This window comes from Arvicola amphibius, chromosome 17 (assembly GCF_903992535.2).
Source record: "Arvicola amphibius chromosome 17, mArvAmp1.2, whole genome shotgun sequence".
Classification (NCBI taxonomy): domain Eukaryota; kingdom Metazoa; phylum Chordata; class Mammalia; order Rodentia; family Cricetidae; genus Arvicola; species Arvicola amphibius.
In genome coordinates this window covers 21,798,339-21,824,481 of record NC_052063.2, presented here as the reverse complement: position 1 = coordinate 21,824,481, position 26,143 = coordinate 21,798,339, and the positions used below count along the sequence as shown (strand labels likewise).

Genomic DNA, 26,143 nt, shown 5'->3' with positions numbered 1-26,143 from the left:
GGAGCTGAAGGAAGGTCACAGGTCTTGGTCCGTTGTCTGAGTTATTACACTGGACTCTTTCTCTTCCTTGGGGGCAGGAGTATTGAGGAGGCAAGATGCCGTTTCTTACTGTTGACATTGTTTTCCTTCAGTTCAGAGAGAACAGCATAGGGAGATCTTTCCCGTTTTCTTTTTATAATCTTCAATTGGAGGCAGCAAAGGCTTCTCCTAATTCGAATTAAGCACCCTGCCTATGACCTGAGCTACAAATATAAAATGGTTATGAAATAGTTCTGTCCTCAGAAGGCTGTTTGTTTGGTTGGTTAGTTGGTTGGTTGGTTGGTTGGTTGGTTGGTTGGTTGGTTGGATGGATGGATGGATGGATGGTTGGTTGGTTGGTTGGTTGGTTGGCTGGTTTTTCAAGACAGGGTTTCTCTGTGTAGCTCTGGCTGTCCTGGAACTAGCTCTTGTAGACCAGGCTGGCCTCAAACTCACAGCGATCCACCTGCCTCTGCCTCCCGAGTACTGGGATTGAAGGAGTGTACCACTACCGCCGGCTCAGAAGTATTTATTTAAGACACAGACACACTCCTGAAGTGGAAGAGCCTTGGTTGGGCGGTCTCTTAGCTTAACCTCTTGCTCTTTCATACACTTGAATGATGGAGTACTTGAAGAAGTTGGGTCACCTTGTCCCTAAATGGCAAGGTGGATTCCTTCATATCTAAAAATCATCCTTGTTGGGAAAGTTATTGAGTTTCATGATTTCTGATGTTCATAATTATTCTTGCATGAAGCTACAAGAACATTCTCTTTCTTAAGTTTGTTACTACCTATCCAGGCGGCACGGGCAGAACCAGAAGTAGGGGTAGCCACCTATCCCTGGACTTCTGCCAGCATGTGGGGCTCCAGGTACACATTAGAAACCCCAGATACCTAGATCCCTTAAGCCAGTGGTCCTCAACCTTCCTAATGCTGTGACCCTTCCTCATGCTGTAGTGACCCCATCCATAAAATTTTTTGTTACTACTTCATAGCTTGATTTTGCTAGTTATGAATCATAATGTAAATATCTATATCTAATATGGAGGATATCTGTTACACAATCCCCCAAAAGGGGTCACAACCACTGCCTTAAGCTTGACCTAAACAGTAAAGGAGACATTTATGTTTTTTGATCCTTTAGGATCAGGCAAAGCATCACCTACAATGCTCCTACTGACTCAGATGATGAAGAAAATATTTGCCAAGTATTATGCTCATAAGAAAATACAGGTGGCACTAGCTCATGGATCCTTGTGTCACCGTCTCACATCTAATGTAACTTCTGCATTCCAGGGATCCTCAGCCAGTTGCCTTGAAAGCTGGTTACTGTGGAGATGATAGCCAATATTGTGATGACCTCTTCACAGGAAGTTCTGTCTCACCAGGAAATAGCCAGAGATGGCCTTAAAAAAAAAAAAAAAAAGAGTCACTCTCCCTCTCTAAAAGTGCTTCTACAAACAAATGCCATAGATGTAGACAGTCATGGGGCATAGATTTGCCCCTAATTAGTATCAGCGGTGTTTTCTATGAAACTGTAGTTTAGGCTTGCAAAAGCAAAGGAGGCAGCGGAAAGACCAGACACCAGCATTGAGATGTTGCTCATCTTCCCACAGGCTGATGCGCAGCCAGGAGCTTAGAGTTTACAGCTTTTTTTTATCTTCCTCGGGCCCCTGTTGGGGGAGGAGTTTCCTGGAGAAGCTGGCACATGATTGACAGGTGATTGGTCAGGACTGGATGTCACAAACTAGCCATTAATAATTCAAAAGCAGTGGAGGATGACTCAGTAATCAAAAGTCTACATTCTGTCCCCCACTGGGTCCCCACTTTTTTTTATGAGTTTATGTGACTGCATGCAGACATGGCCTTTTAAATTTCTAAGTGTTTTCCGCTTATCACTGTCCCGATCTTTATAGAGATTGATGCATCAGCTAATGCTGCCCTCCCTTTGGTCCTTTTGAGTTTGTTTTTTTTTTTTTCTGGCGCTGCTTCACTGTACACCTGTAAAAATTCCCGCGCAGAAAGATAGATCTCAGTTGTGTTTAAAGCAGCAGCAACTAATAATATAAGCTATGCGTTAACAAAACAGGTTGTCGGTTCCCTAAAACGTTGACTTCCATGCTTCTCTCAGGGTTGAATAGGAGCAGTTTTACCTAAAATGCCTTAATAATGCTGACTGCCTACGGCCTTAGGCTCATTTATATATTTCTTAAAAGAGGCATTAAAAACACCGAGCGCTTTTCCATGTAATCAAAGCCCGTAAATGGTCGTTTCTCTTAGAACATTGTGTCTACCCTCTTATTTATTATTAAAGGTTTCTAACTGCCACTGTACAGTGGCCTCCAGATTAAGAACCCAGTCGTGAGCTGTTCGAACTGTGTTTACATCCAGCGCGGCAGGGTAAGAACTAGCCCTTTTGAAAACCGATTTGGAATCCTAATCACCCAGAATCACTCTGGACAAGACTCAGAGTCAGGATTCTGCCTCTGCCTAACAATTCTACCCAATTAATTCGCTCAGCACACTCTGGGATGGCTTTGTCAAGGCCAGAGCCGGTTGTGGAATCCGGCCCTCTTTGTCTGGTCCTAGGGTGACAGGGCCGAGCACTTAGCCTTAACAACCCTTCCCACCCTGAAGCTAAACTGGGAAGAATGTGAACAGAGTGTTCTAACCCCAGCGACACCACAGTTATTTAAAAGAGAAAAAAAGAGGAAAAAAAACCCAGCAAGCATTCCTCAGCCTTTCATTAGACAAATTGCTTTACAAATAGGCACCATCTTCTGTGCAATAAGACAGCTTCATGCCTTCTTCAACAGGAACGTCCCTAACTGATGTGGGATGTCCTTCTGTGTATGTGTAGCTTGTATTGGTTAATGAATAAAGCTGTTTTGACCAATAGCTTAGTAAAGCCAGGCAGGAAATTCAAACCGAGATAGAGATAGTAGGCCGAGTCAAGGGGATGCCAGGTAGCCACCGAAGGAGTGGCATGCCATACTGGTAAGCCACAGCCTCGTGGCAATACAGGGATTAATAGAAACGAGTCAATTTAATAGATTGAGCTAGCCAGTAAGAAGCCTAAGACTTTGGCCAAACAATTGTATCTGATAATAAGCCTCAGAGTGGTAATTTCCTAAGCAGCTGTGGCAGGGTGGAGAGAAACGGGTCTAGGGGCCCAGCAAGGCAGAAATACTTCTGCCTCTCTCTACTGCTTCCGATCCATTGGAAACCATTAACTCTATCTGTCTCACGATGCTGTGAGTTGGCTTTAATGTCATATGATAACCTGTAGACCTGCTCACTCAAGCAAGCACCTCGAAAGGCACAAAAAGTCAAAGGCAGGTCATAGAGCAGTAATGCTTCTGTTCATCACGAGAATTCTCTAGGAAGCCTATTTGAGGAGATTGACTCTCCACAATTATCCAGCTGGTAATTTTTTTTATCAGGGTCTCATCCATCTGTGGCAATAGCTAAGTATTTTCAGTGAGCATCTCAGAGAAGGAGCTACAGGATGAACCATTTGTTTCCACCAACTCCCGTGAGGCATCTTTGCTACGTCCAGTGAGAAAGCTATTCCTCTGAGGTTTCCAGAGACAGATCTGCCAGGGATGATGCTACAGAAGTCCCAGCAGTGTTGATAACCTTCACCTCAAAGCATTTCTACACCACATAAATGCATGGGCAAATACTGGTTTCTGTGGGAAATTTTAAAAGGTGTGGCTAAGCTGGGATGAGCGGCCATGACAATTCCATGAAGAAATGATATTAGAACTGATCACAATGAAGACGTGTTGGGTGGATGGAGAGGAGGAAGACAGCCAGGAAGATGTGTCCCACACATCAGAGAGACGACTGGGGGGAAAGAGGAAATGGAGCTTGGGCAACCTGGCAGAGGTTCCCCATGTGTAAATGTAAAACTTTCTACAGCACAGGCTGATGCTCCCTTTAAGAGAAGTGGAACAAGACAGGGCCCCCAAACGAACCCCATCCATGCCCATGGCTCCACGGGAGACTCCGTAGGAAATGAAAAGTCTACTATAGAACTGGATTCCCTGGTCATTAAAATGCTTATATTTTAAGATATAGCAATAGGAAATACATAAAACCACAGATTGTGGTTTTAATTTGGCACCTTCAACTAGTTGCCTTGGCAATTTTAATCCTGTGTTTTATAAATTCTGGATACCATATAGAATTCTATCTCACTGAAACCAACTTAAAGCACATGAACTTCCCATCCACGAAAATCAACTTAAATTTAAGGCAATCGTGGATTTCCATTATGAGTCAGAAGAGTAGAAAAGGCTGAGGGAAAAAAAACACGTTCAGAGGAAGACAGTCCCCCCCTCCCCCCGTGGCACCCTTTCCCCTTCACATGAGCATAAACACAGTCCAGACATCAGAGTGTTCATGTTTGCTTATATTGCTCCTCTAGATGTGAAAGAAGATAGAAAAGCTGATGATTTTTGAGGTTAGCAAAAGGCCAGCTCTCATTACCCATCCTACTTGTTTAGATTCTGCATGTATACTTTCAAATTCCAACTATTTCTGTTGAGTGAGAGGAATCTACCATCTTGGGATTCCTCTCACAATTTTTGCTGAGTAAATAATTTGCAAGGAAATATGGTCTTCGGTTATCGTTTCGACCACAGAAATATATCAACTTAAACTTGGTTTCCCAAGAATTTATTGTTGTGGGATATTTTGATTCCACTCCCAAAACTGCCAATAAAGTTTACTTTGAGTCAGAAGGCAGAGCTCGCTAGCTACTAGCTGACCAAAATTAACCATAGAGTTTTTGGAGAACTCGGGACATGTAGAGAGATACAGGAAATAGTAGGGAGGTTTTAGAAAGAGTCTCAGCCCTTTTTAAAACAGGAAGAAGAGAGAGGGGCTGTTACCAGTTGCTTCTCTGATCATTCAGGTTCTTACTCCAATATCTGGCTTCCAAGTTTTTACTGATAAAGAATAATTAGATAAACACTTAAATTTATATCTTCTCTTCTCAGCTACACTGCCGGTGCTTTAAGGGACAAACTTAACCCATAGCTTTCTGCACGTCCTTATACTCACACAGTCCCTGGGTATTAGTCTTTTACTGATGCATGTATCTCTCGGCAAAAGACTTCTTGTTCGCTACCATGTGCTGGGCTCCATATCAACTCTGGGACCAGGACTGAACAAGCCATTCACTGAGCAGTCATAACGACAATATCACAGGCAGTGAGTGGGAGACACAGTGAATGGATGACTCCTGCACCACAAAATACAGGTGAAACTGACAACAGAACTTGAATTATTTAAGCTGGCTTAGCGTGTTGGCTTTACATACATCAAGGTAACAGATGTCAGCCTGGTAGAATGCTTATTGTTCAAGAGAATGGGAAATAGGAAATAAAGCCAGCCCCTAGCATCCAATCTTACAAGCCATCCGTACAGCCACTTAGCATGTGATTGTAGAATCTCACCAAGAAATCAACCCATTTCGTGGGAACCAGTTTTTCTTTCTCCCCTGAGACAGGGTTTCCCTGGGTAGCCCTGGCTGTTCTAGACCTTACTTTGTAGACCAGGCTGGCCTCAAACTCAGAGATCCACTTACTTCTGCCTCCCAAGTGCTGGGATTAAAGGTAGCACAAGTTTAATAAGAAATTGAATGATCCCCCCCCATTTCTCAGCCACTAGGCTTCTTATATAAAACCCTAGATGTAAGTGTGCAAAAAAATCATTACTGTGGTTTTTATTAAGATCTGAGACATTGTGTGGTGATTGGCTTTATTCACGACCTTGCAATAAAATTATCACAAATTGGATTGCTCCATGGCATTTCCCTTTATCTGGTATCTAGTACTATACTGAAGCCATGATTTATGTTTTCTTTCTCATATTGAGAAAACTGAAGCATGAATGTAGAAGTGGCCTTCTCTATGAGAAGGATCCTGGCTGATTTCAGACTCACGCAGCTTTAGGAAAGAGGACCATGTTTATGAAACCTCTCTCTCAGAAGGAAATCATTCAAAAGAACACTCAATAATGGGCCAGTCTGTTATATAAACAAGATATGCATTATTATATGCAGTGTTGGGATATATGAGCTACCGGCAAGACTATGCATCTTGTGTGTGTGTGTGTGTGTGTGTGTGTGTGTCCTCACCACATGCTTGAGTACTTTATTTATTTTTATTTTACGTGTACATTTGTCTTTGTGAGGGTGTTGGATCCCCTGCAAGTGGAATTAGAGATAGTTGTGAGCTACCATGTGGGTGCTGGAAATTGAATTCCAGTTATCTGGAAGAGCAGCCAATGTAAAAACCACTGAGCTATCTCTCCACCCCTGTGAATCCTTTCCAGTGTCACTTTTACTAATGAGGAAACAAAGAACTGCACTGATTTATCCTTTTCCAGGTCCATGGGCTCAGAAGGGTCCCTTTGGAAACAAAGAGGGAGCACAGAGGAAGTAACTCCCTTGTAAGGTCCATGGGCTCAGAAGGGTCCCTTTGGACACAAAGAGGGAGCACAGAGGAAGTAACTCCCTTGTAAGGAAGCTGCTAGTTCGTTTTCAGGCTGCCCAGACTCCCGAGATAATCACATGGAAACCATATTATTTAAATCACCGCTTGGCCCATTAGCTCTACCTTCTTATTTGCTAACTCTTACATCTTAATTGAACCCATCTCCATTAATCTGTGCATCACCACAAGGTTATGGCCTACCAGCAAAGTTTCAGTGCGGCTGTCTCTGCCTAGGCTCCATGGCTTCCCCTAAACTCTGCCTGCCTTCTCCCAGCATTCAGTTTAGTTTTCCCTGCCTAGCTAAATTCTGCCTTGCTATAGGCTCAAGCCAACTTACTTTATTCATTAAAGGTAATCCCAGCATACAGAGAAAAATCCCACATTACTCCCTGAAACATTAGTGTTTCTGAAGCTGCCAAACATGCAAACCGCAGCAGCCCTCGCCTCCTGCACGATTTGCCCAGACCTGTAGCAGGTTCTAGAATGTTCAGAAGCCTTTCTAGATCCTATCCCCAAGGCGTTTTCAGCACGTGAACTTCCTAGTGCACAGATGGCAGAGTCTTAGAATATGTGTAGCTGTTTTGAAGCAAAAATAGGAAGGTAGTGAAGATTGGCACTCGTTAGTCCATTGTAAGAATTAGATGACCAGTCTGGCCGTGGTGCATTTGGGAGGCAGGAGCAGGTGGTTCTCTGTGAGTTCTGAAGCCAGCCTGGCCTACAGAGTGAGTTCCAAGGCTACACAGAGAAACCCTGTCTCAAAAGAAAGAAATGGAGGGAGGGAGAAGGGAGGGAGGGAGGGAGGGAGGGAGAAGGGAGGGAGGGAGGGAGGGAGGGAGGAGGGAGGGAGGGAGGGAGGGAGGGAGGGAGGGAGGAAAAGAAAGAAAATTATATGACCCTTGGCTAAAAACCCTGTAACAGTCAACCCCACTTAAGCATATGGCATATGAGGATACCTCTGTTCTCAAGTGTTTCCATTTGTGCTTGTTTGCACTGCCTGGAAGCTGTCCTCATGTAGATAGACACCAAGTAGCATCATCCACTTGAAAACTGCATGAACTTAGAAACCTAACAGTGCCACTAAGTAGCCATATCAACCATGTATTTTATCAGTTGGAAGTGTTTAGTCTTTTTCAGTGTGGTTGCTCATTAAAGGCCTTTTGCTTTACTGTAAAAGACCAAGCCCAAGTCTCCCCAAGAGAAGATGTTTCCAGGCAAATTGGTTGTTTGGTGTTTTGTTTTCCTTTCTGAGTCATTTGACCATTTCTGTGTGGATTTTGTTTGTCAGCTCATAAACTGTTTATCCTTAGTCAATTCCCCCGAATTCTTTGTAGCCATCCAGAAAGCATCAAGTGTAATTACTGTGTTATCTACTCATGGGAGATTTTTCCTAAGTACAAAAGAAATAAGCTTGAGTTACAGTCAAAAAACTCATCTACAAAACCTGAACAGGGAAGAAAAAAAGCCCAGTTGTTCATTCAAACATAATGTACTCCTTCCTCTCCTGGGAGTGGACTCTATATGGATAGAGCTCTCTTATACCACATAACACACCCCACCGTACAGTCTTTCCCTGCTTAGCGCCTCTCTCTCTCTCTCTCTCTCTCTCTCTCTCTCTCTCTTTCTCTCTCTTGTGTGTGTGTGTGTGTGTGTGTCTGTGTGTCTGTGCATTCCCAAGGTGTTAGTCAGGAAGCCTGTAGTCACGTAGAATCCATTAAACGATCCTCAAAACTGATAGGTGGGATTCCGTGGTTTCCACCACCAGTGTTTAAAACAAGCATGCCCTCCACTTAATTCATAATAGCCTTGTGGCTTTATGCTTTTTGTCTCTTCCAAGCCTGCTGCCACCATTAGTGAATTAAATCAGCCTTTGCTATTTTCTGATCTGTCTCATTAAAAGAGGGCTGGTTTTCTCTGTGGTAGTCACTTATATGGTGTTGTTTTCCTCTAGTAAGGATTGCACTTAACCAATGTAAATTCATTTTTAAATTGTATGCTCACTTGGAAAATTTCCCCCAGAATCTATTTTTAATGTTACAGCCTTGCTATAGCATTGCAGGGAGCATTTTAACCTACACAGACATTTTAAACTATAGAGACACACCAACTCTTTTATGTAGCTTTTTCCAAATGCTTATAAATTATTTATAAAGAGCCCCTCAAGTAAATGTGCTGAAACTGCCAGTGATAGAAATAAAAATTGTTAGTTCTTTAAACCCAATTACGATTTAATTATTTGTATACTGTTAAACAATTGGTTTACTGATAGAACAAGGCTTACTCGGTAAGTGCAGAAGAAGAAGAAAAAAACTGCATTTGACAAAGAAATACTAAATCCTAAATCTTTTTGTTCTCCAAAGTCTACCTCCCTACTAGGCCACTTTAGACAAGTATTTAGTGGTTCATTTCTGGAAACCTGCTTGAATATGACAAATGTCTCTCTTGGCAAATAGCTATGATTACATTCCCAAGTTTAGGCAGAAGCCATCATTGTAAACTCTGTAAACACTACTGGTTCCCTGCCTTCTTCCAGCTCTCCTTTGGGTCAAACATTTCTGGTACCTGTTGAAAGCTGTCCTTCCTTCCTTCCTTCCTTCCTTCCTTCCTTCCTTCCTTCCTTCCGTCTGTCCGTCCGTCCGTCCGTCCGTCCGTCCTTCCTTTCCTTCCCTTTCCTTCCCTTCCCTTCCCTTCCCTTCCCTCCTTCCTTCCTTCTTTCCTTTTTATGAGACAGGTTTTAAGTCTGTCCTGGAACTCACTCTGTAGACCAGGCTGGCCTCGAACTTAGAGAACTGCCTGCCTCTTCCTCCTGAGTGCTGGGATCAAAGGTGTGTTCCACCACTGCCCAGATGGGAGCTGTCATTTCTTCTGCTCTTAGCATTGAACTTTGAACAGAGCAGATCCTACCTCTCCCTCCAAAAAGGAGTCAACGCGGCCCTTCTTCCTTATCCATTTGAAGAGGGACCTAGAACTTAGATCTAAGTTCATTTGGCTCACTCCATTTAGCATATGGATTTTTAGAGCAAGAATTTTCCCTATGCTGTCCGATCAGAGTAAATTTGGGGCTTTCTTGGTATCTCTTATGTGTAGACTCTTTTCCCTCCAACAACAGTATTTTGTGATCCTATGAGACGCAGCCGGTGCTGTCATTTGTATTCTGAACACGAAACCCTAGAAAGGCTGGCAAGGCTACCATGTGTAGTGTAAACACGGAAACCATAGCAAAGACTTCTGGAGCCTGCTGACGTCCCTGAATTCCTACCAACTGTGAACCCCACTGCTGTTATGATACGGATAACCCAAAAGATAAGACTAAAAGATTTAGTTTTCCAATTCCTCGTCCTCTTGACATCCGTAGATGGGAATGTGGCCAGGACAGGTGGGTAGATAGTTTGGGGCAGGGGGATGGAGGCTCTCCCTGCCTTCCTCTCTGTTAATTTCACCTTGGTACCCCAAGGTGGGCTTTATCAAGCTCATGTCTACTGGTATCTTTTTAAAAATTTATTTTATGTGCATTGGTGTGAAAGTATCAGATTCCCTAAAAACTGGGGTTACAGATAGTTGTGAGTTGCCATGTGGATACTGGGAATTGAACCCATGTCCTCTGGAAGAACAGCCAGTGCTCTTAATGCTAAGCCGTCTCTCCAGCTCCTCTATTGATATCTTGAACCTGACATTTTCTGTTGTGGTCTATCCTGTGTGTTACAGGATATTTAGCAGAATCCCTGAACTTACCCCTAAATTTCCATAGCAAACCCCCTTTCTCTGTGGTGACATGAGAAATATATCTCGACACTGCTGGAAGCTCCCCAAACTGAGAACTACAGTTTGGGAGCTGTGCTGTGGAAAGTGATTACATCACCTCTAAGAATCAAGAGGCGGTCAAACAGCCTTCATATCAGAGAAGATTTAGAGGAAATGGGTGTGACTGCGTAAATTGGTTCCCACTTTCAACTTTGGGAGTTTATTACTCAAAAATAAGCAGGGAAGGGATTTCAGGGGACACTCACTATCCCTGTCACAGAGGCCCACTCCTAGTCTTTGCTATTTCATAAAGCCTATAAGGGACCCTCTGATTCGAACCATTTAGAAATGCTTCTGCAATCACTGGAGCCCTAACGGATGTAATCATCACTTCCTTCATCCAGTAATATAAGCTGAATTCAATGAACATTATCCAAAGAATAAAGGATAAAAAGAATAATATCTGAAGATACTCAGAAGCTGGGTACCAGCTCAGAAAGCAGCCGCGATGAGGCTAATTCTTACTGAGAGAAGTCTTTGAACTAGAAGGCCATGGTCACCAGGGCCCACGGTCACTCTGGTAGTTAAGGAAGAAGACAGTATCATTATGCAAAATTGTCAGAATTAAAACGGCAAGCATTGTGCATTATTCGGCTTTTAACTGCCACTTTCTAGTTCACATTGTAAATACAAAAAGCCTTTAGTGGCTCCTTTATATCTCATTGCTTACAGCCAGCTGTTTGGCAATTATATTTCTATGAAGTTAGCACAAATTGACATTAGAACTGCCTCAGGGAAGAAGGGGCTAGAAATGTTTTAGGGTTTTAGGGTAGAATATTGAATAGTAACGAAGACATTCCTATCGTACGAGTAGTTCCCAAAGTTCATCACTTAAGATACAATTCTTCACTCAAAAACACATTTTCCCAAAAGAAGATTGTTTTTATGTTAGTCAAGTAGTGCAGAAGTCCTCCAATACCAGAGAAACAAAAAAGTACAAAAGAAAAAGGCCACAGGCAAAGAGGATCTGCTTCGTGCTGCAGATTGAAAAAGTTCTGATTGCTCATTCATGGGCATTCATGGACATTCAGGACAGTCTGCAGGGAAGAGGTGACCTTGCGCCAAAGGTAGGATGGGCAAAGAAAGAAAGCGCATCACAGGCTGGGAGAATAATCTTAAAGCCATGCCTTTAAAGATCCGCATGACGGATGCTCGGCAGCAGGGATGGGTGGTGACAAGGCAAATGTTAGGATGAACCAGACAAACCCTGGGTTGAGATGTGATGCCACGAAAGACTTTTCATGGGTGGTGTGGTGACAAACAACCTTAGCAACTATACAAGGGATCCTTTGAAATCAGCAACTGCAGACGTTCTTTCTGGTTTTGAGCAGTGGCGACGGGTTAGGACGGACTAATCTCAAAGGAAACCGTGAAGGAACCTTAACAGGTTGTGAAGACCAAATACAGAAGCAGAAGGAATCCCGGCCCCAGATGCTTGAACTTTTGGCTCCAGGAAGTGGGAATTAAGGTGAAGAAAACGCTTGTGGGGAAGAGAGGAAACTGAGCAGCATCTGGCTGAAGGATAAGAGAAGGGCTGAGGTGGCTGTGGTCTTGTGGCATGTCACATGTTCTGTGCTGTTTCTGCAGAACGCTTGCTCACTGAGGTCCATAGCTAAAGGAAAAACAGTTCACTTTCTATTTAGCTCACATTTTATGTGCTTCTGGGGTGATATTTTTTTTTTTTTTTGAGACAGGGTTTCTCTGCAGCTTTTTTAGAGCCTGGCCTGGAACTAGCTCTTGTAGACCAGGCTGGCCTCGAACTCACAGAGATCCGCCTGCCTCTGCCTCCCAAGTGCTGGGATTAAAGGCGTGCGCCACCACCGCCCGGCCTGGGGTGATATTTTTACACGTAAAACTGAGCTAGTGGCAGTGTTAGTGAAGACAATGAAGTCAGGTACGAGGTTCCAAGTCTCGGAACTTCATTTAGCAGAGCTAAGTGACATTGGGTGTATTGGGTTGCTTTGTAGAATGTCTGAGAAAAGGAGCGTAGAGAAAAAAAAAATCTCATCAACTGTGTTCAAATAATAGTTAAGATGGCAATCTCATAACCTATGTCAGCGAGGGTCTTGGGGCAGAGGAAATAAAAGGAGAAATTATCATCTGATTCTCAAAGAGAAAAATAAGAGCAACAAAATGACAGTTCCTGAAAATTATCTGTAGAAGAGGCTTTCTGAGCTCTCTTTGGATGCTCACTCTGCAGACTTGCTCATATCACCAGCCCCTCCGAAGATAAGCCCATTAAAGCAAGTGAAACTTTCTGTACAGTGTGCCTGGGGAGGGTAGAGAAGGAAGGATAGGGACCCGAACAGCAGGAGAGTGGGGTAGAACTATGACATTCTCTTCTTCTTTCATGACCAAAAGACAGTGGTGGTCTGGGTGTGGTGGTGTGAGCCTTTAAGCCCAACACTCTGGAGGTCAAAGCTGGTGGATCCCTATCTGATCTTCATAAGCAGTCCCAGGGGACACTGTGAGACCCTGTTTCCCAGCTCTGTATTTAGAGTACAGAGGTGAGAGTCGGGGATTGGAATGAATACAGCACTTGGCATACTCTGTGGAGGTGACAGCTCATCCTACCTAGACATGGATCCTGGAGCACCAGGGCTAGATCAGTTTGACAGAAATTGGTCGCCTTAAGCAAAGAAAGACCCATACTAATTGATATTATGAGGACATATGTGAATATGCATAAGTCTTTTACTCATGCTTGAACGTGAACACAATGAACAAAAACAATGGCACCGGACCCCATGCTGTCCTCCTGGTGACATACTCAGAAGGTATCTTTGTTAAGGTTTCAATTGCTGTGAAGAGACACCATGACCACAGCAACTCCTATAAAGGAAAACATTTAATGGGGTGGCTTCCAGTTTCAGAGAGTTAGTCCATTATCATCATGGTGGGACATGGTGCTGGAGCTGAGAAGTCCTACTTCTTGATTGGCAGGCAACAGGAAGTAGTCTGAGGCACTGAATATGGTTTGAGCATATGAGACCTCAAAGCCCGCCGCACAGTGACCCACTTCCTCCAACAAAACCATACCCATTGCAATAAAGCCACACCTCCTAATAATGCCAATCCTTGTGAGCTTATGGGGGCCAGTTACATCCAAACTACCACAGAAGAGGATGGTCAAGTGACAGCTTCAGACAGACCTCCCTTGTCATCCTCAGAGACCCTCCAAGCTGGGTCTAACCAAGCAATCACAAAGCCTGCCATACAAGCCCTAAACTGTTCATCACCAGCCAGAGATCCTCTGTCAGCCTCTTACCTGAGGGAATTCATTGTTCCAAGTCATCATTGCTTTGGTGCAGGTTCAATAAATGATATGTCAAATCATATTAGGGTAGCCTTAATGTAATGGTTTCCTGTCCCTCACTCTAGATGAGAAACAGAGGGATGAAGAGGAAAGAAAGACGCAAGGAAAGGGAGGGAGACAAGCAAGAAGGGAAGGAAAAGGGAGAAGGGAAGAAGCAAGGACAAGGAAGAAAGAGGGAGGGAAAGGAAAGGTTCTATACTAAAGTAGAAACTAGAAGGAAGAAGCTAAATTATGAAATTTTCTCATAATAAAAAAATATTAGCAGGAAAGGGACACAGATATGAGACTTGCCAGTAACTGGCATTACCACATCCCTGACAACAAATCTCAATAGTGAGAGAGACCTCTTTACTTTCTCATTTTAGCAACACAAGAACAGTTTTAATAAATAGTTCATGTATGACATGCTCAAATATGTCAGCATTTTAGCTGGCTTCAAAACCTACAAAGGCTAAGTAGTTTTGATTCCTACTGTCCAGGATTGTCAGTGAAAAAATTCTGCATAGGTCTCTGACTTTACCTCCCCAACTCTGTGTAATTTGAGCCATTTATCTCAAGAGAGGGGTAAAACTTTGGAAGACCCTAATTTAGTTTTCTGTCTGACACCTCAGGATCACCCCATAAAGCAGTAATATTCTTTCTTTGATTGCATCCATGATTAAATTCTTCATGAGTCAATCCTTGGCTGAGAGAAGACATAGCGCCAGGGAGCTTGTCTCTATAAGGAATGGGGTAGAGAAACTACCCAACCAGACCTCTCAAGGGCAGAAAGAACACTTTGTTGAGGAATCAAGCTGCCATGGCCATCTATGGGGAATGGGGCAAAGTAACAGGAAAGCAAGCAGATCATGCATGACAGCAGGGTGGGGATGATCTGAGCTGATGCAAGTTGTCCAGATTTATCCAGAACTAGGTGCCCTTTCCAGAGGTAGTTGGGAGAAGGTTGAGGGGGTTCCTGGAGGGGTTCCTGGTAAATCAAAAACTGTTATAAGAGTTCTGCTTTTCTAGCTAACAGAAACCTTCAGGCTTGTTTACCTTAGAGAAAGTCTCTGTTTACCCAGCCAGAGCCCTTGTGTTTAGGACAAAGTCACCAGCTCTGCCATTTGGGGGAGGGGTGGCTTTGAACCCCACCGGCTCCCTTCTGCAGCAGATGAGACTTTTTCCTGCTTGCTGGGTGTGGGCACCAGGTCAGCAAAGTGAGCTAGGGGTCAGTCTGGGTCAGAGAGACTGCCTTAGCTGTCACTTGCCCCAAACCATCATAATCATATGCGTCAGCCTCAAGTTGAAACACTTTCCACGTGTGTGATCTTATAACTGTATGGTTAGCTATTATCATTTTCCCTAACCTGCAGTTGAGGAAACGTGACACAAAAAAAGGTCAAAGAACTTCTGCGTGACCACAAAGCTGTGAGGAGCATCACCAAGATCCACGCTAGTCTGCTTTTAGCCATCTGTGCTTACAAACATTATACTAAACTTTCTTCATGGCATACCACAAAGGGCAGCAGATTTTGAGGCCAAAGACGTGGATGTGGGGTCTTGAAAAAAAAAAAATCAAACATTCTCAGGTGTTCTCTCACAGGCATTACTGTAGTATGAAATGATATAATGTAATTTTAAATGATAGAGATGGATGGATGGATGGATGGATGGATAGATGGATGGATGGAAAGGTTTATAGAAACCAAGTATGTAAATGAGGCCTGTTTCTTAGCCCAATTCAACCACTCCACAATGTACATGCATTTAAAAAGCCATATTGCACATGGTAAATACAGTTTCTTCTTGTTTTGTTTTACGAGACAAGACAGAGACTTTGTGTAGTCTGGGCTGTCCTACAACTAGCTCTGGCCTCCAACAAGCTGGCCTTAAGCTCACACAAAATCTGCTTGCCTCTGACTCCTGAGCATGAGGGTTAGAGGCATGCGTCACCGCTGCCTGCTGTTCATGCAATTTCTATGTCCCAATGTAAAATGCTAACAGAGAGGTCTAACCCAACCCTCAGTGGACTCAAGTCCACGTGTGAACAGGATTGTCCTTCCTGGAGGCTCTAGAGAAAAGGACACCCCTTGTCACTATTTGTTTTGGGGGGTTTTTGTTGCTTGGTTGATTTGGTTGTCATTTCTAAATGTTTTCTTCTGGCAGACACCCACATACCTGAGCTTGTGATGCCTTCTTTCTCAAAAGCAAGGCATGTTAGTTTACGCTTGCAAAAGCAGCATTGGAGAGTCTGTGGCAGAAGCTGAAGGCCAGCCTGAGCTACGGAGGGAGTCCCAGGCAAGCCTGTCTCAAATATAAATAAATAAAAGAGCCCAACACATTAGCATATGCCCGACCCTTCCTCTGCTGTCACATTTCTTTCTGATCGTGGCCAGCAAAGGCTCTTAGCATTCGCAAGGACTTATGTGGAAAGACTTCTGGAAACACCAGGCTGACCTCATTTGAAAGTCCTCGCTTCTGTCACATTTGCCAGGCCCCTTTGGCCATGCAGCATCCTCGCAGGTTCTCCAGATTAGGACGCCATGTCTTTGGGAAGAGTTATTATTCTGCCTACCATAATTGCGAACATTAGGAACACGCGCTTTAATCTGGTGTATTAAAAAGACTTGTCGACATGGAAGCATGTGAGCGCTCTGAAAAACCACACCAGAGTGTCCAGAAAAATCCTCCAAGTCAGATCAGCTGTTAGGATTGGGAGGAGATAAAGTCCAGCTAACCTGATTTCCAAGATGGGAAGAAAAAAAAAAAAAAAGACAGGCATACAAGATGTCTGAAAGAAGAAATGACACTCAGAACAAAGCCAAATGAGAGGCCTGACAATGACCCAGGCAGGCTGGGCCATGGCGATCTCATGGCTGTTTCACTGAAAGAGAAGTTATACTTTCTATTCTGTGTGTGTGAGAGAGTGAATGTGTGTGTGTGTAAGCTTGTGGAAAGGTAAATGTATATGAGCATGTGTGTGAGCATGTGAGTGTGTGTGTGTGTGCGTGTGTGAGTGCGTGTGTGTGTGCGTGCACTATGCATGTGCACCCTGCACCATGAAGCCCATGTGGAGGTCAGAGGTCAACTTTGTGATGTCATTTCTGTCCACCTTTCTGTGGCTTCTAGGAATAGGATTCAGGTCCTCAGGGTTCCCCGATGCTGGTCTCCAACTTTTCTTTTTTCGTTGAAGTTGCAGCCAAAGATCATCAGAAATTAGAGAGCAGAGAAAAAGATCTTTCTTCCTACCAAAGCCTTAAAAGAAATAGACTAGTATTTTGAAATAGATATGAAACAAATGAACGGCATGCCGCATCTCTCCGTCTCGGGCCTCTCTGGGTGGCAGCAGGGATTAGATGTTGCTGAAGAAGGGTGATCAATATTCGGATGAGGAGGATGTCCATGATTGCTTACTGCTGGGAACTGTAGGACCCCCACAAGCCACAGGGACACGGAGTGCCTGAAGGGGTGGCCCAGTTTCATGGCTTGCATAATTCCCCACACTATTTCCACATTCTCAAAACCCCAAGGGAAGTTCCCAACACCATGCCTAATGTCTAGTTGCAGAACCCAAGAAAGGCCACATCAGTAAGTCCCATCTCAAACTCTTGTGTCGTTTCCATAAAATTGTACCTTATGACAGACACAATCGCCAGGACTTTTATGCCACCATGACACTGGGCGTTTACAAGGACTTGCTTTCTGGAATAACCCCTAAAACAGACCAAACTAAATCATACAGAGATCTGCTTTGGGGGAGAGGAAATCTTTGCTTTCAAAATTCTGTCTGTCTGTCCTCCAAGGATAAGTGAGACTCACTACATGGCTGTCTTCCTAGTTAGGAGTCTCAGTGTCAAGCCAGGGAAACGAGAACAATAAACGAGAGATTAGCACCATCTGCAAAGCGATCAGAATTCAGGACAAGACCTCTGTACAGTAAGGGAAGCCAGAGGACACTTGGGAATCGAGGCAGTCAAGGAGCAAAAAGCGGAGAAGCCTAGAGAAAAATGGAGAAAACAGGCTAAGACTTCAGATTGCGGGGTCACAAAAAAAAATGATCCCCTGCCTGAGTGCAGCACTGGGAAAAAAAAATCCCCAAACTACCTATATCCAAATATACAGGCTTTGGGACAATAGGAAGAAGACTTTACACTTACATTTTACTTGTTCATTTGACCAAAAAAGGGGGAGGAGCTTTGGGGTAGAATGCAGCGGGGTGGCAGAATGAACCCATAGCATGCACAAGTACACCCCAAAATCTTTATTATGCGTTAGACTGTTAAAGTAAAGTAGACTCGTGAATATAGCATATGGTTTCTGTCCTTCAGGGGTATCTTAGGTGGGGTTTCTGTTCCTATAAAGAGACACCATGACAGCTGCTATGCTTATAAAGGAAAACTGAGGTGGTGGCTTACAGTTCAGAGGGGTGCAGTCCATCATCATCACAGTGAGACGCATGGCGGGGAGCATGGCAGCATGGTGTTGACATGGTGTTGGCTGCATCTTGATCAGAAAGCAACAGGAAATCAACTGTGACACTGGGAGCAGCCTGAGCCTAAGAGAACTAAAAGCCCACACCCACAGAGATACACTTCTTCCAAAAGGCCACCCTTACTCCCTTTCGGGGCCATTTTCTTTCAAACCACCACAAGGAGTTACATTCTACTGAGGCACAAAGAGAGGGAGGTAAAAACAACCTTTTTATCTGCTGCTTTCTGAAACTATGTGGGCATTAGATTGCCTGTGTTATTTCTCCTAACCCAAGTTCTGAAAGGAGAAAGAAAATTTGAAAGGCTTAGCGGTAGTTATTTTGGATGATACTAATTTTTTTTTCTTTTTATCTTTGCCTTCTGGTACTTTTCTATAATGAACTTGCATTATATATGAAATGGAAATTGCTCAAGAAAAACATTAGAGAGTTTTTTTTTCTTTCAGTCGTGATTTCTTGTGAGGTGAAGGTATGTCGCTCACCCATTGGTAATGAAAGCTGTCCGTGGACGCTCCCTCGCCCCTCCAGTGTCTGACCTATTACCTTTGCCTAATGAGGCTTGAGGAAAAATGCTCAGACAATCATCCCACACGTTTCCTCATCACTTCTGCCTTGCACACATGTGAAGAAAGCTATCGCCAACCTTTAGGGCTTTGTATGATCACCCTGTCTAACACACACATGCAGAGAGTGTGTGTTGAGAGAGAGAGAGAGAGAGAGAGAGAGAGAGAGAGACAGAGAGAGAGAGACAGAGACAGAGACAGAGACAGAGCTCTGAGTGTGAACAAGTGCTGGATTCCCTTACTCAACGCTCTGTAGTGGCATTTCATTTGTTATTTTAATAAATAAACACTGCCTGAAATCAGAGAGTAAAACAGCCCCACTGGCCAACCTTACAGACCAAGCAGTAGTAACACACACCTTTAATCCCAGTAGCCACACTAGTTGCCGTAGAAACCGGGCAGTGCACGCCTTTAATCTCAGCCCTAGAAAGGATTATGAAATGGGAGGAGACAGCTCTCAGACTCTGTCTCATTTTGAGATTCCTGGTGGCGGGATCGCCATTTCAGACTGAGGTCGAAGTAAGAGCCAGTGGCTGGATGTTTTGCTTTTCTGACCTTCAGGTTGAACCCCAACTTCTCTGGGTTTTTATTAATTGTGCATCGACCCTCCCATCTCAGCTCCACATGTGTTCCTCCACAGAGGCCCACTAAGCAATTCCATTCCTACTTGATCTTATACCCTCCAGTTGCTGCTGTTTCCTGTCAGCTCTCGGCTCAGCTCCTCCCTTGTTCCATGCTCTTCAGCTTCTAATATCACATGAATCCTCTTTCTCTAAAAGATGAATATCTGTTGCCCCACAAGTCCGAGCTCCCATGATGAAGACAGAGATCTATTGTGTTCAGCGTTGCTCCTATCAGTAATAAGAGGGCCTAATACTTCTCGGCCACTCAACCAGTGTTGGCCGTGTGAATAAATAAATACGTGAACCAAGTAGCCCCTTTGTCCTCCTCTCTCAAGAGCAAGCAACAGCTAAGCCCTCTGCCAGCTCACAAAAGCCAACTGTTAAATTCCCAGAAACTTTACACACCCGTTGTTAAACAGTTTGTGGCTTAAAAGGGGCCATGGTAAGCACACTTACACCACAGAGATTTGCAAATGCTTCATCAAGACATTTTCCCCCAAAGAGATGGTTTCCCAGCATACCACTGTCCTTCCCTTCCAAAGTAACTGGGAAATTCAGCTGGCGTGCCAATAAGCCCGCCATGGAGCTTGCTTAAAACCCCTCAATGAAAGGTGCTGGACATTTACAACATTAAATAGAAGCTACGTGATCACTCACCTGTGGGGGCTCAGTCCTTTCCAGTGCTTATTCGTGATCTAAAACATGTGGCTCTGGCTGGTGAGAAGGCTCAGCGTTAAAGGGACCTGCTGCCAAATCTGATGACCTGAATTTGAACCCTAGGACTCACACAAGCTGTCCTTTGGTCTCCATGCATGCACTGTGGCATGCGCCCCACCACCACACACAAATACAACAAAATGTGTACCAGGTTTTCCTTTTAGGCCACCAACCAGCCTCCAAATCATGACATGGGGACGTTATTAGTTTTGAATGCTCAGCCCAGCTTAGGCTCCTTTCTGGCTTGCTCTTTTAACTTAAATTAACCTTCTCTTCCTTTACCTTTTGCCTCGGGGCTTATTACCTGTCTTACCTCTGCATCTCTTACTTTCGTTGCTTCTCTATGTCTGGCTGGCAGCTCCTGGGATTCTGGCTCCAGATGCCCTCCTCTTTCTCCTTCATTCTCTTCTCCTCCTTCTCTCATTCCCCTTCTTTAAAGCCTAGATTCCTCCTCCTATTTATTCTCTCTGCCTGCCAGCCCCGCCTATCCTATCCCTCTTCTGCCCGATTATTGGCCATCCCGCTTTTTAGTAACCAATCAGGTGCCTCAGGCAGGCAAGGTAAAACAGATGCAACACATCTTTACATAATGAAATGCACATCCTTACAATGTTAAGCAAGTGCAGCAAAAACAAATGGACCACATCTTCGCATAGTTAAAAATAGTCCCCAACAAAATGTACTAAAATATTTTTTGTTTTGTATTTTGTTCTTATTTTTACTGTGCAGTGAAATTTTATTAGATGCTGCATCATGATTCAGGGACCATCATATACCCAGGTCCCCCTTTACTCTATGAGGAGAGGACAGGGAACAGAGGAGAGCTGGGTGGAGCCAGCTCAGATCTTCCCAGGAAATGTGACTTCTGCTCTGTAGTCATCCCAGGCTGAGATCCATAATATGGGGCAGAGGGACTTGTACACACACCAGTACCACTCACACATGGAGACATCACCCCCCTTTGCTGTCATTGCCTTCTCACCGTTGTAGCAGTCCAGACAGTCCTGGTTTGGGAAGCGGCTATCAAAGGGGGCGGTTTTGTAGTTCTTGATTTTGGTCTTGATGTCTTCAGCCCTGGTGCTAACTGCTAGAGACTGCCTTGGAGCAGCGGTAGTTCAAGGTGACCCTTAGCAAAGATGCCAATGTCAGACTGTAATAAAATATTTTGGATAAACTAAAGCAAGCGTCTGATCTCCTAAAACTCCTATATCTGTTTTTCAGACCCTTATGTCAAGATTCATCTGATGCAGAACGGCAAGAGGCTGAAGAAGAAGAAGACAACCATTAAGAAGAATACGCTTAACCCCTACTACAATGAGTCCTTCAGCTTTGAAGTTCCTTTCGAGCAAATCCAGGTAATGTCAGACACGCGTGTGTCCTTCCATTCAATTTCACGCCTTCAGATCCCATCAGTGACAAGCATAGACCCTGCAAGTCATCAGTTCCCAGGGCCTCCATCAGAACTGCCCCGTGCACATTTGATGCCTGAGCCCGGCCAGCCAGGACTTAATAAGACACACAGCATGAGAAGGGCTGATCCATCAGCTGGAACAGCCAGTGGCCTTCTGCTGAGCAAAAATAAGGTGGAAAATAGAAAACCAACAGAACCGCTTTGCTGTGTCAATAAGTTTGTCTATGGCATCCAAACGCCAAGAGAGAAAGACCTTGCCTATGGACTCCCAGGCGACAATAAGCAATCTGCCTCTATAGAGCAAAAATCACCAGCCCCCAACCTTCGGACAGTGGCTCACGCCCATTTTTGCATGCTTCTTTTCAACAGCTGTTAAGTAAATGCTACTGTTTCCCTAGCCCGTCACTTGCCCCGTAGCCTCCAGCTGTGAACACTTTGGGCCTTCTGGCAAATGCTGGAAACATTTGTTTTCCACCAGAATTTAGTTGGCAATATTGCTTAGTGAACTTTTTTTTTAAACTAACACCTCCTGGCATTTTGTTTTGAATTCCACAGAACAATACAAAGCAAGGTGTTGAGATGTAATGAAAATCTCCTTGTAAACCTACCTCTTTGGGCTACAATTCCATACCTACAAAAATACATCTCACCTATGAATTTCAAAAAGTACAAATATATTCAAAGGGAGGTGTATTAAATAAAATAAAATTTGTGATCTGGGATGTCATTTCAGAGGAGAGAGACCCGAGCCTGCCACAAGTCAGATTGGGTTTGGGAACAGAAGACACCTCGGGCTGTCCCTGCCTTCACTGCTCCTACAATTTTGTTTTTTTCTTTTAATCTGAGGATGCTATTTTCCCAGTGTTTGTATTTCCCTAAATCAGTGATTCTCAATCTTCCTAATGTTGTGACCCTTTGGTACAGTTCTTCATGCTGTGGTGACCCCCAACCACAAAATTATTTTCACTGCTACTTCCTAACTAACTTTGCTACTGTTATGAACCATAATGTAAATATCTGTGTTTTCCAATGGTCTTAGGCAGCCCATGTGAAAGGGTTGTTTGATCCCCCCATAGAGTTCATAACCCACAGGCTGAGAAGCACTGCCCTAAAGGGACAGAGTCTTAACTGCTAACAGAGGGGTTTAGTTTTCTCTTAGGCTGAGCTAAGAAGATGATATGCCTGTCTTCTATCTTCCTCACTCCTCCTGAAACATTTTGTGAAGGAAGCAAGTTATGCTAATTTCTGAAAGTACGCAAAAATATCTTGGTCACCACCATCAAAAAAGGCAGAAATCAACTACAGAGGCAACTGCAGACTAGATCTATTGGGTACCCTAATCAATTCACTCGTCACTAACAAAATCAAGTTTGTCTTAACTCCGAAAATGTCCCTTACATTTCCAAATAATGTCCCCATGCTGGTTCCTGCATGATGACTGCATCACGGTGCATTTGCTGGGGACAAGGCTGAGAACCAAAGCCACAAATCTTACCATCTTACCCTCGTTCCCAAACACTACCTAGTAAATAGGTAATTCGTTTATTTTATGTATTTGTGCTACAGGGGGATGAACCAACTACCACTGAGCCATGCCCCCAGCCTAGAAAAGTAATCTTCTTAATGCTGGCATCATAGGAAGACTGTACATAGAAGATGATGCTACATTTTACATTCAAATTCTACATTCAAAAGCTATTGTTGGGCCCATGAGATGGCTAAGTGGATAAAGACTTGCTGCCAAACATGATAATCTAAAATTGATACCCAGGACCCACATGGTAGGAGGAGAGAAATCTTTCAAGTTGTTGTCCTCTCCACATATGCAACATGGCACACATGCCTGCACATGCATGCACACACACACACACACACACACACACACGATGAATAAATAAATGTACTAAAAAGGAAATTACTTTCTAAAAGAAAAATATTGTTGTAAATTTTGTTTTATTTGGGGAGGGGGCAGAGATGGAGAGTGGATTCGAAGGGACCTCAAAATGAACGGGATCAAGATACACGATGTTAAAGTCACAAAAAGAAAAAAAAGTAGCTGTTTTTGCTGTTCCAAAACTGTACCCAAGTGACATCTGTCAGTATACTGACAGAGTAGTTCTGTCCTCAGAATCAAAGTCCCCCAGTGCTGTAACTCAGGGATCTTCACCTGGACCTGGCTTTCATCATTGTATTCGTCTTCCCTTTTATGCTGGCCACAAATTGATATAGCTACTTTATTTTAATCCTTTATCTTTATATCCGGTGTCTAAATCAGAGCCATCACATATTCTGACTAACCAAATTTATTACTTGAGAAGTAGAACTGAGATGCTCTTTAGAGACTGTATCTTTTAAGCTATAATATGAATTTGCTTTTGTTGATTCCATCAGTCCAATAAGGGGAGATATTAAATAAACCCTCACAGTCTGATGAAGAAAATCATGTGTGTCCTAAAGTGACATCCATTGAATATCAATGCCAGATGCATAGTAGTTACTAATTCATGTTCAATAAGAGAAACATAGTCAAGGAAAAGCATATTTTTCTAGTTGCTGCCTTTTTTTTTGAAATATTTCTACTACATTGTCACTGTCCATGGTTACAATTATATGGTTAGGACAAATCCTTTTAGTTTTCCATAAAATCCTTGCTGTCACGTCTTGAAATGAGGTCATAATGAATGATTACTCAGAAAGTCTTACTAAGAACAACAACAGCAACAGAGATTAGCCTAAGTCCTAATTTAGGAACACCTGTGGATGAGACACGTGAGGCAGTGTCACAACAATCCACACGTGTTTGACGTCTGTCTCCAGTAGAGAGCCTGGACACCAACTCACTCCTTCCTTATGTGATCTCAGACAGGTTAGAAAACTTTTGTGAGCTCCCAGTATCTCTCTCTGTGCCATGGCAATAAAGACAAATAGGATCCATGGAGAGAAATAACTAAATTATTTCTCCTGTAAAGTTGAGATGATATGAAGCATGTAATAAAAATCAGTATATATGTATTAAGATGACCGTCAGGCATGATGACACACACCTGTAATCTCAACACTTGGGAGAGGCTAGAAACAGAAAGATCAGGAGTTCCTCAGCTTGAAGCCGGTCTGAGGTGCATGAGACCCTGACCCCCCAAATAAATGGTAATAATACGGTGGTGATCACAACGATGGTAGTGACAGTGACCATATGTAGAGATAGAGCGGTGAGATATGGGCTGATGTTCCCATGGTCAGATACTTTCAGCCTCCTCCTGCTAGTCTAGAATGGAATCCATAGTTCCCAGGGCTTCATCTGTAGGGCCGGCTGACCTTTGGTCCACTTTGTGTCCTCTTCCAGAAAGTGCAAGTGGTGGTGACGGTTTTGGACTATGACAAGATCGGCAAGAACGACGCCATCGGCAAAGTCTTTGTGGGATACAACAGCACCGGCGCGGAGCTGCGACACTGGTCAGACATGCTGGCCAACCCCCGGCGACCCATCGCCCAGTGGCACACTCTGCAGGTCGAGGAGGAGGTTGATGCCATGCTGGCCGTCAAGAAGTAAGAGGAAGAAGAAGCCTTTCTGCGTTTGCCCACCTAGTGCTCTTTAGCCGGTATCTGTAAATACCTCAGTAATATGGGTTCTTTCAGTTTCCAGCCACGCATTCCTAACAAGAGTCAGTGGTACTTCAGACCCTGTTTTGATTTGCACAAATTTCAGTGTAGAGAGCTCCCATGCCCTTCATCCATGCCACTGCCCTCCAAATCTACTCTTCTTTTAAGCAATATGATGTGTAGATAGAGCATGACTGAAATTATGTATTGTATCACACCGTTGTATATACCAGTATGCTAAAGATTTATTTCCGGTTGGTGTATTTGTATGTTGTAAGCGTTTCCTAATCTGTGTATATCTAGATGTTTTTAATAAGATGTTCTATTTTAAACTATGTAAATTGATGGAGATATAGGAGAGCTGATAATATATTATATGGTAAATATAGTATCGTCTGCATTCCAGCAAAAAAATACCGACTTGAAAGGCACTGGTACCGTGAAACTGACGTCTTAAAGGACAACTTAAACCTGAGCTTTCTATTGACATTTGAGTACCAAGATTTGCCCGCACGACATCTTCGGTGGGCGAACCCCATTCTGTAGAATTCTTTCACAGGCAAATAGCATGACCCGAGCAGCATCCAGGCTGACCTCAAGGAAGCGAAGCCACGACCCAGAATAGCATCTGTCTGTATGTCTCTGCAAAGCTAAAACCATGACTTCACTCTTACGTTCAGGGAAGCGAGTTCAGTGAGTTCCTATGACTGCATCAAAGAGCAGCACCAGGCTGGTGTTCTCTGCGCGAGCGCGTGCGTGCATGCATGCGTGCGTGCGTGCGTGCGTGCGTGCGTGTGTGTGTGTGTGTGGGTATGTGTGTGTGTGTGCAAGGATAAAAGTATGCTCATTTGTTACGTGTGGTGCATGCCTTTGTTTGGGGTTAGGGTGGGGGAGGAGAAGCGGAGAGTCAAGTCAGCGTTTCTGAAATATTGCCTGACTCTTTAAACAGAAAAGAGTAGCTCTCCATTATCACATTTATATAAGACGTGCAACCTGTGAATTCTGATCCAGATTTCACACCAATAATGATTCCAAAAGGTATGCGCGTGAGACTTTATAATGAAATATTTTATTATACAAAACCAGATTAGAAGGAATGCAGAATATTTTTAACGCAGCAATC

At 43.7% G+C, this 26,143-nt stretch overlaps 2 protein-coding genes across 2 annotated transcripts in view; one reads left to right on the top strand and one right to left on the bottom strand.

The window, feature by feature from the left end:
* Positions 1 to 25,793, top strand: part of Syt1 (synaptotagmin 1) — a 129,300-nt gene extending 103,507 nt beyond the window's left edge. Inside the window, exons 4-5 of the mRNA XM_038314439.1 lie at positions 21,231 to 21,364; positions 24,764 to 25,793. Coding sequence (XP_038170367.1) covers positions 21,231 to 21,364; positions 24,764 to 24,970 — 341 coding nt within the window. The 3' untranslated portion in view covers positions 24,971 to 25,793. The remainder of the gene's footprint in view (positions 1 to 21,230; positions 21,365 to 24,763) is intronic.
* Positions 20,849 to 21,118, bottom strand: LOC119803616 (cytochrome c oxidase subunit 6B1-like; the record flags this gene model as incomplete). The annotated part of the gene is made up of 1 exon (XM_038315034.2): positions 20,849 to 21,118. A coding segment is annotated over one exon (270 nt), but the record flags the coding sequence as incomplete, so codon positions are not given.
* Positions 25,794 to 26,143: the final 350 nt, after the last annotated feature.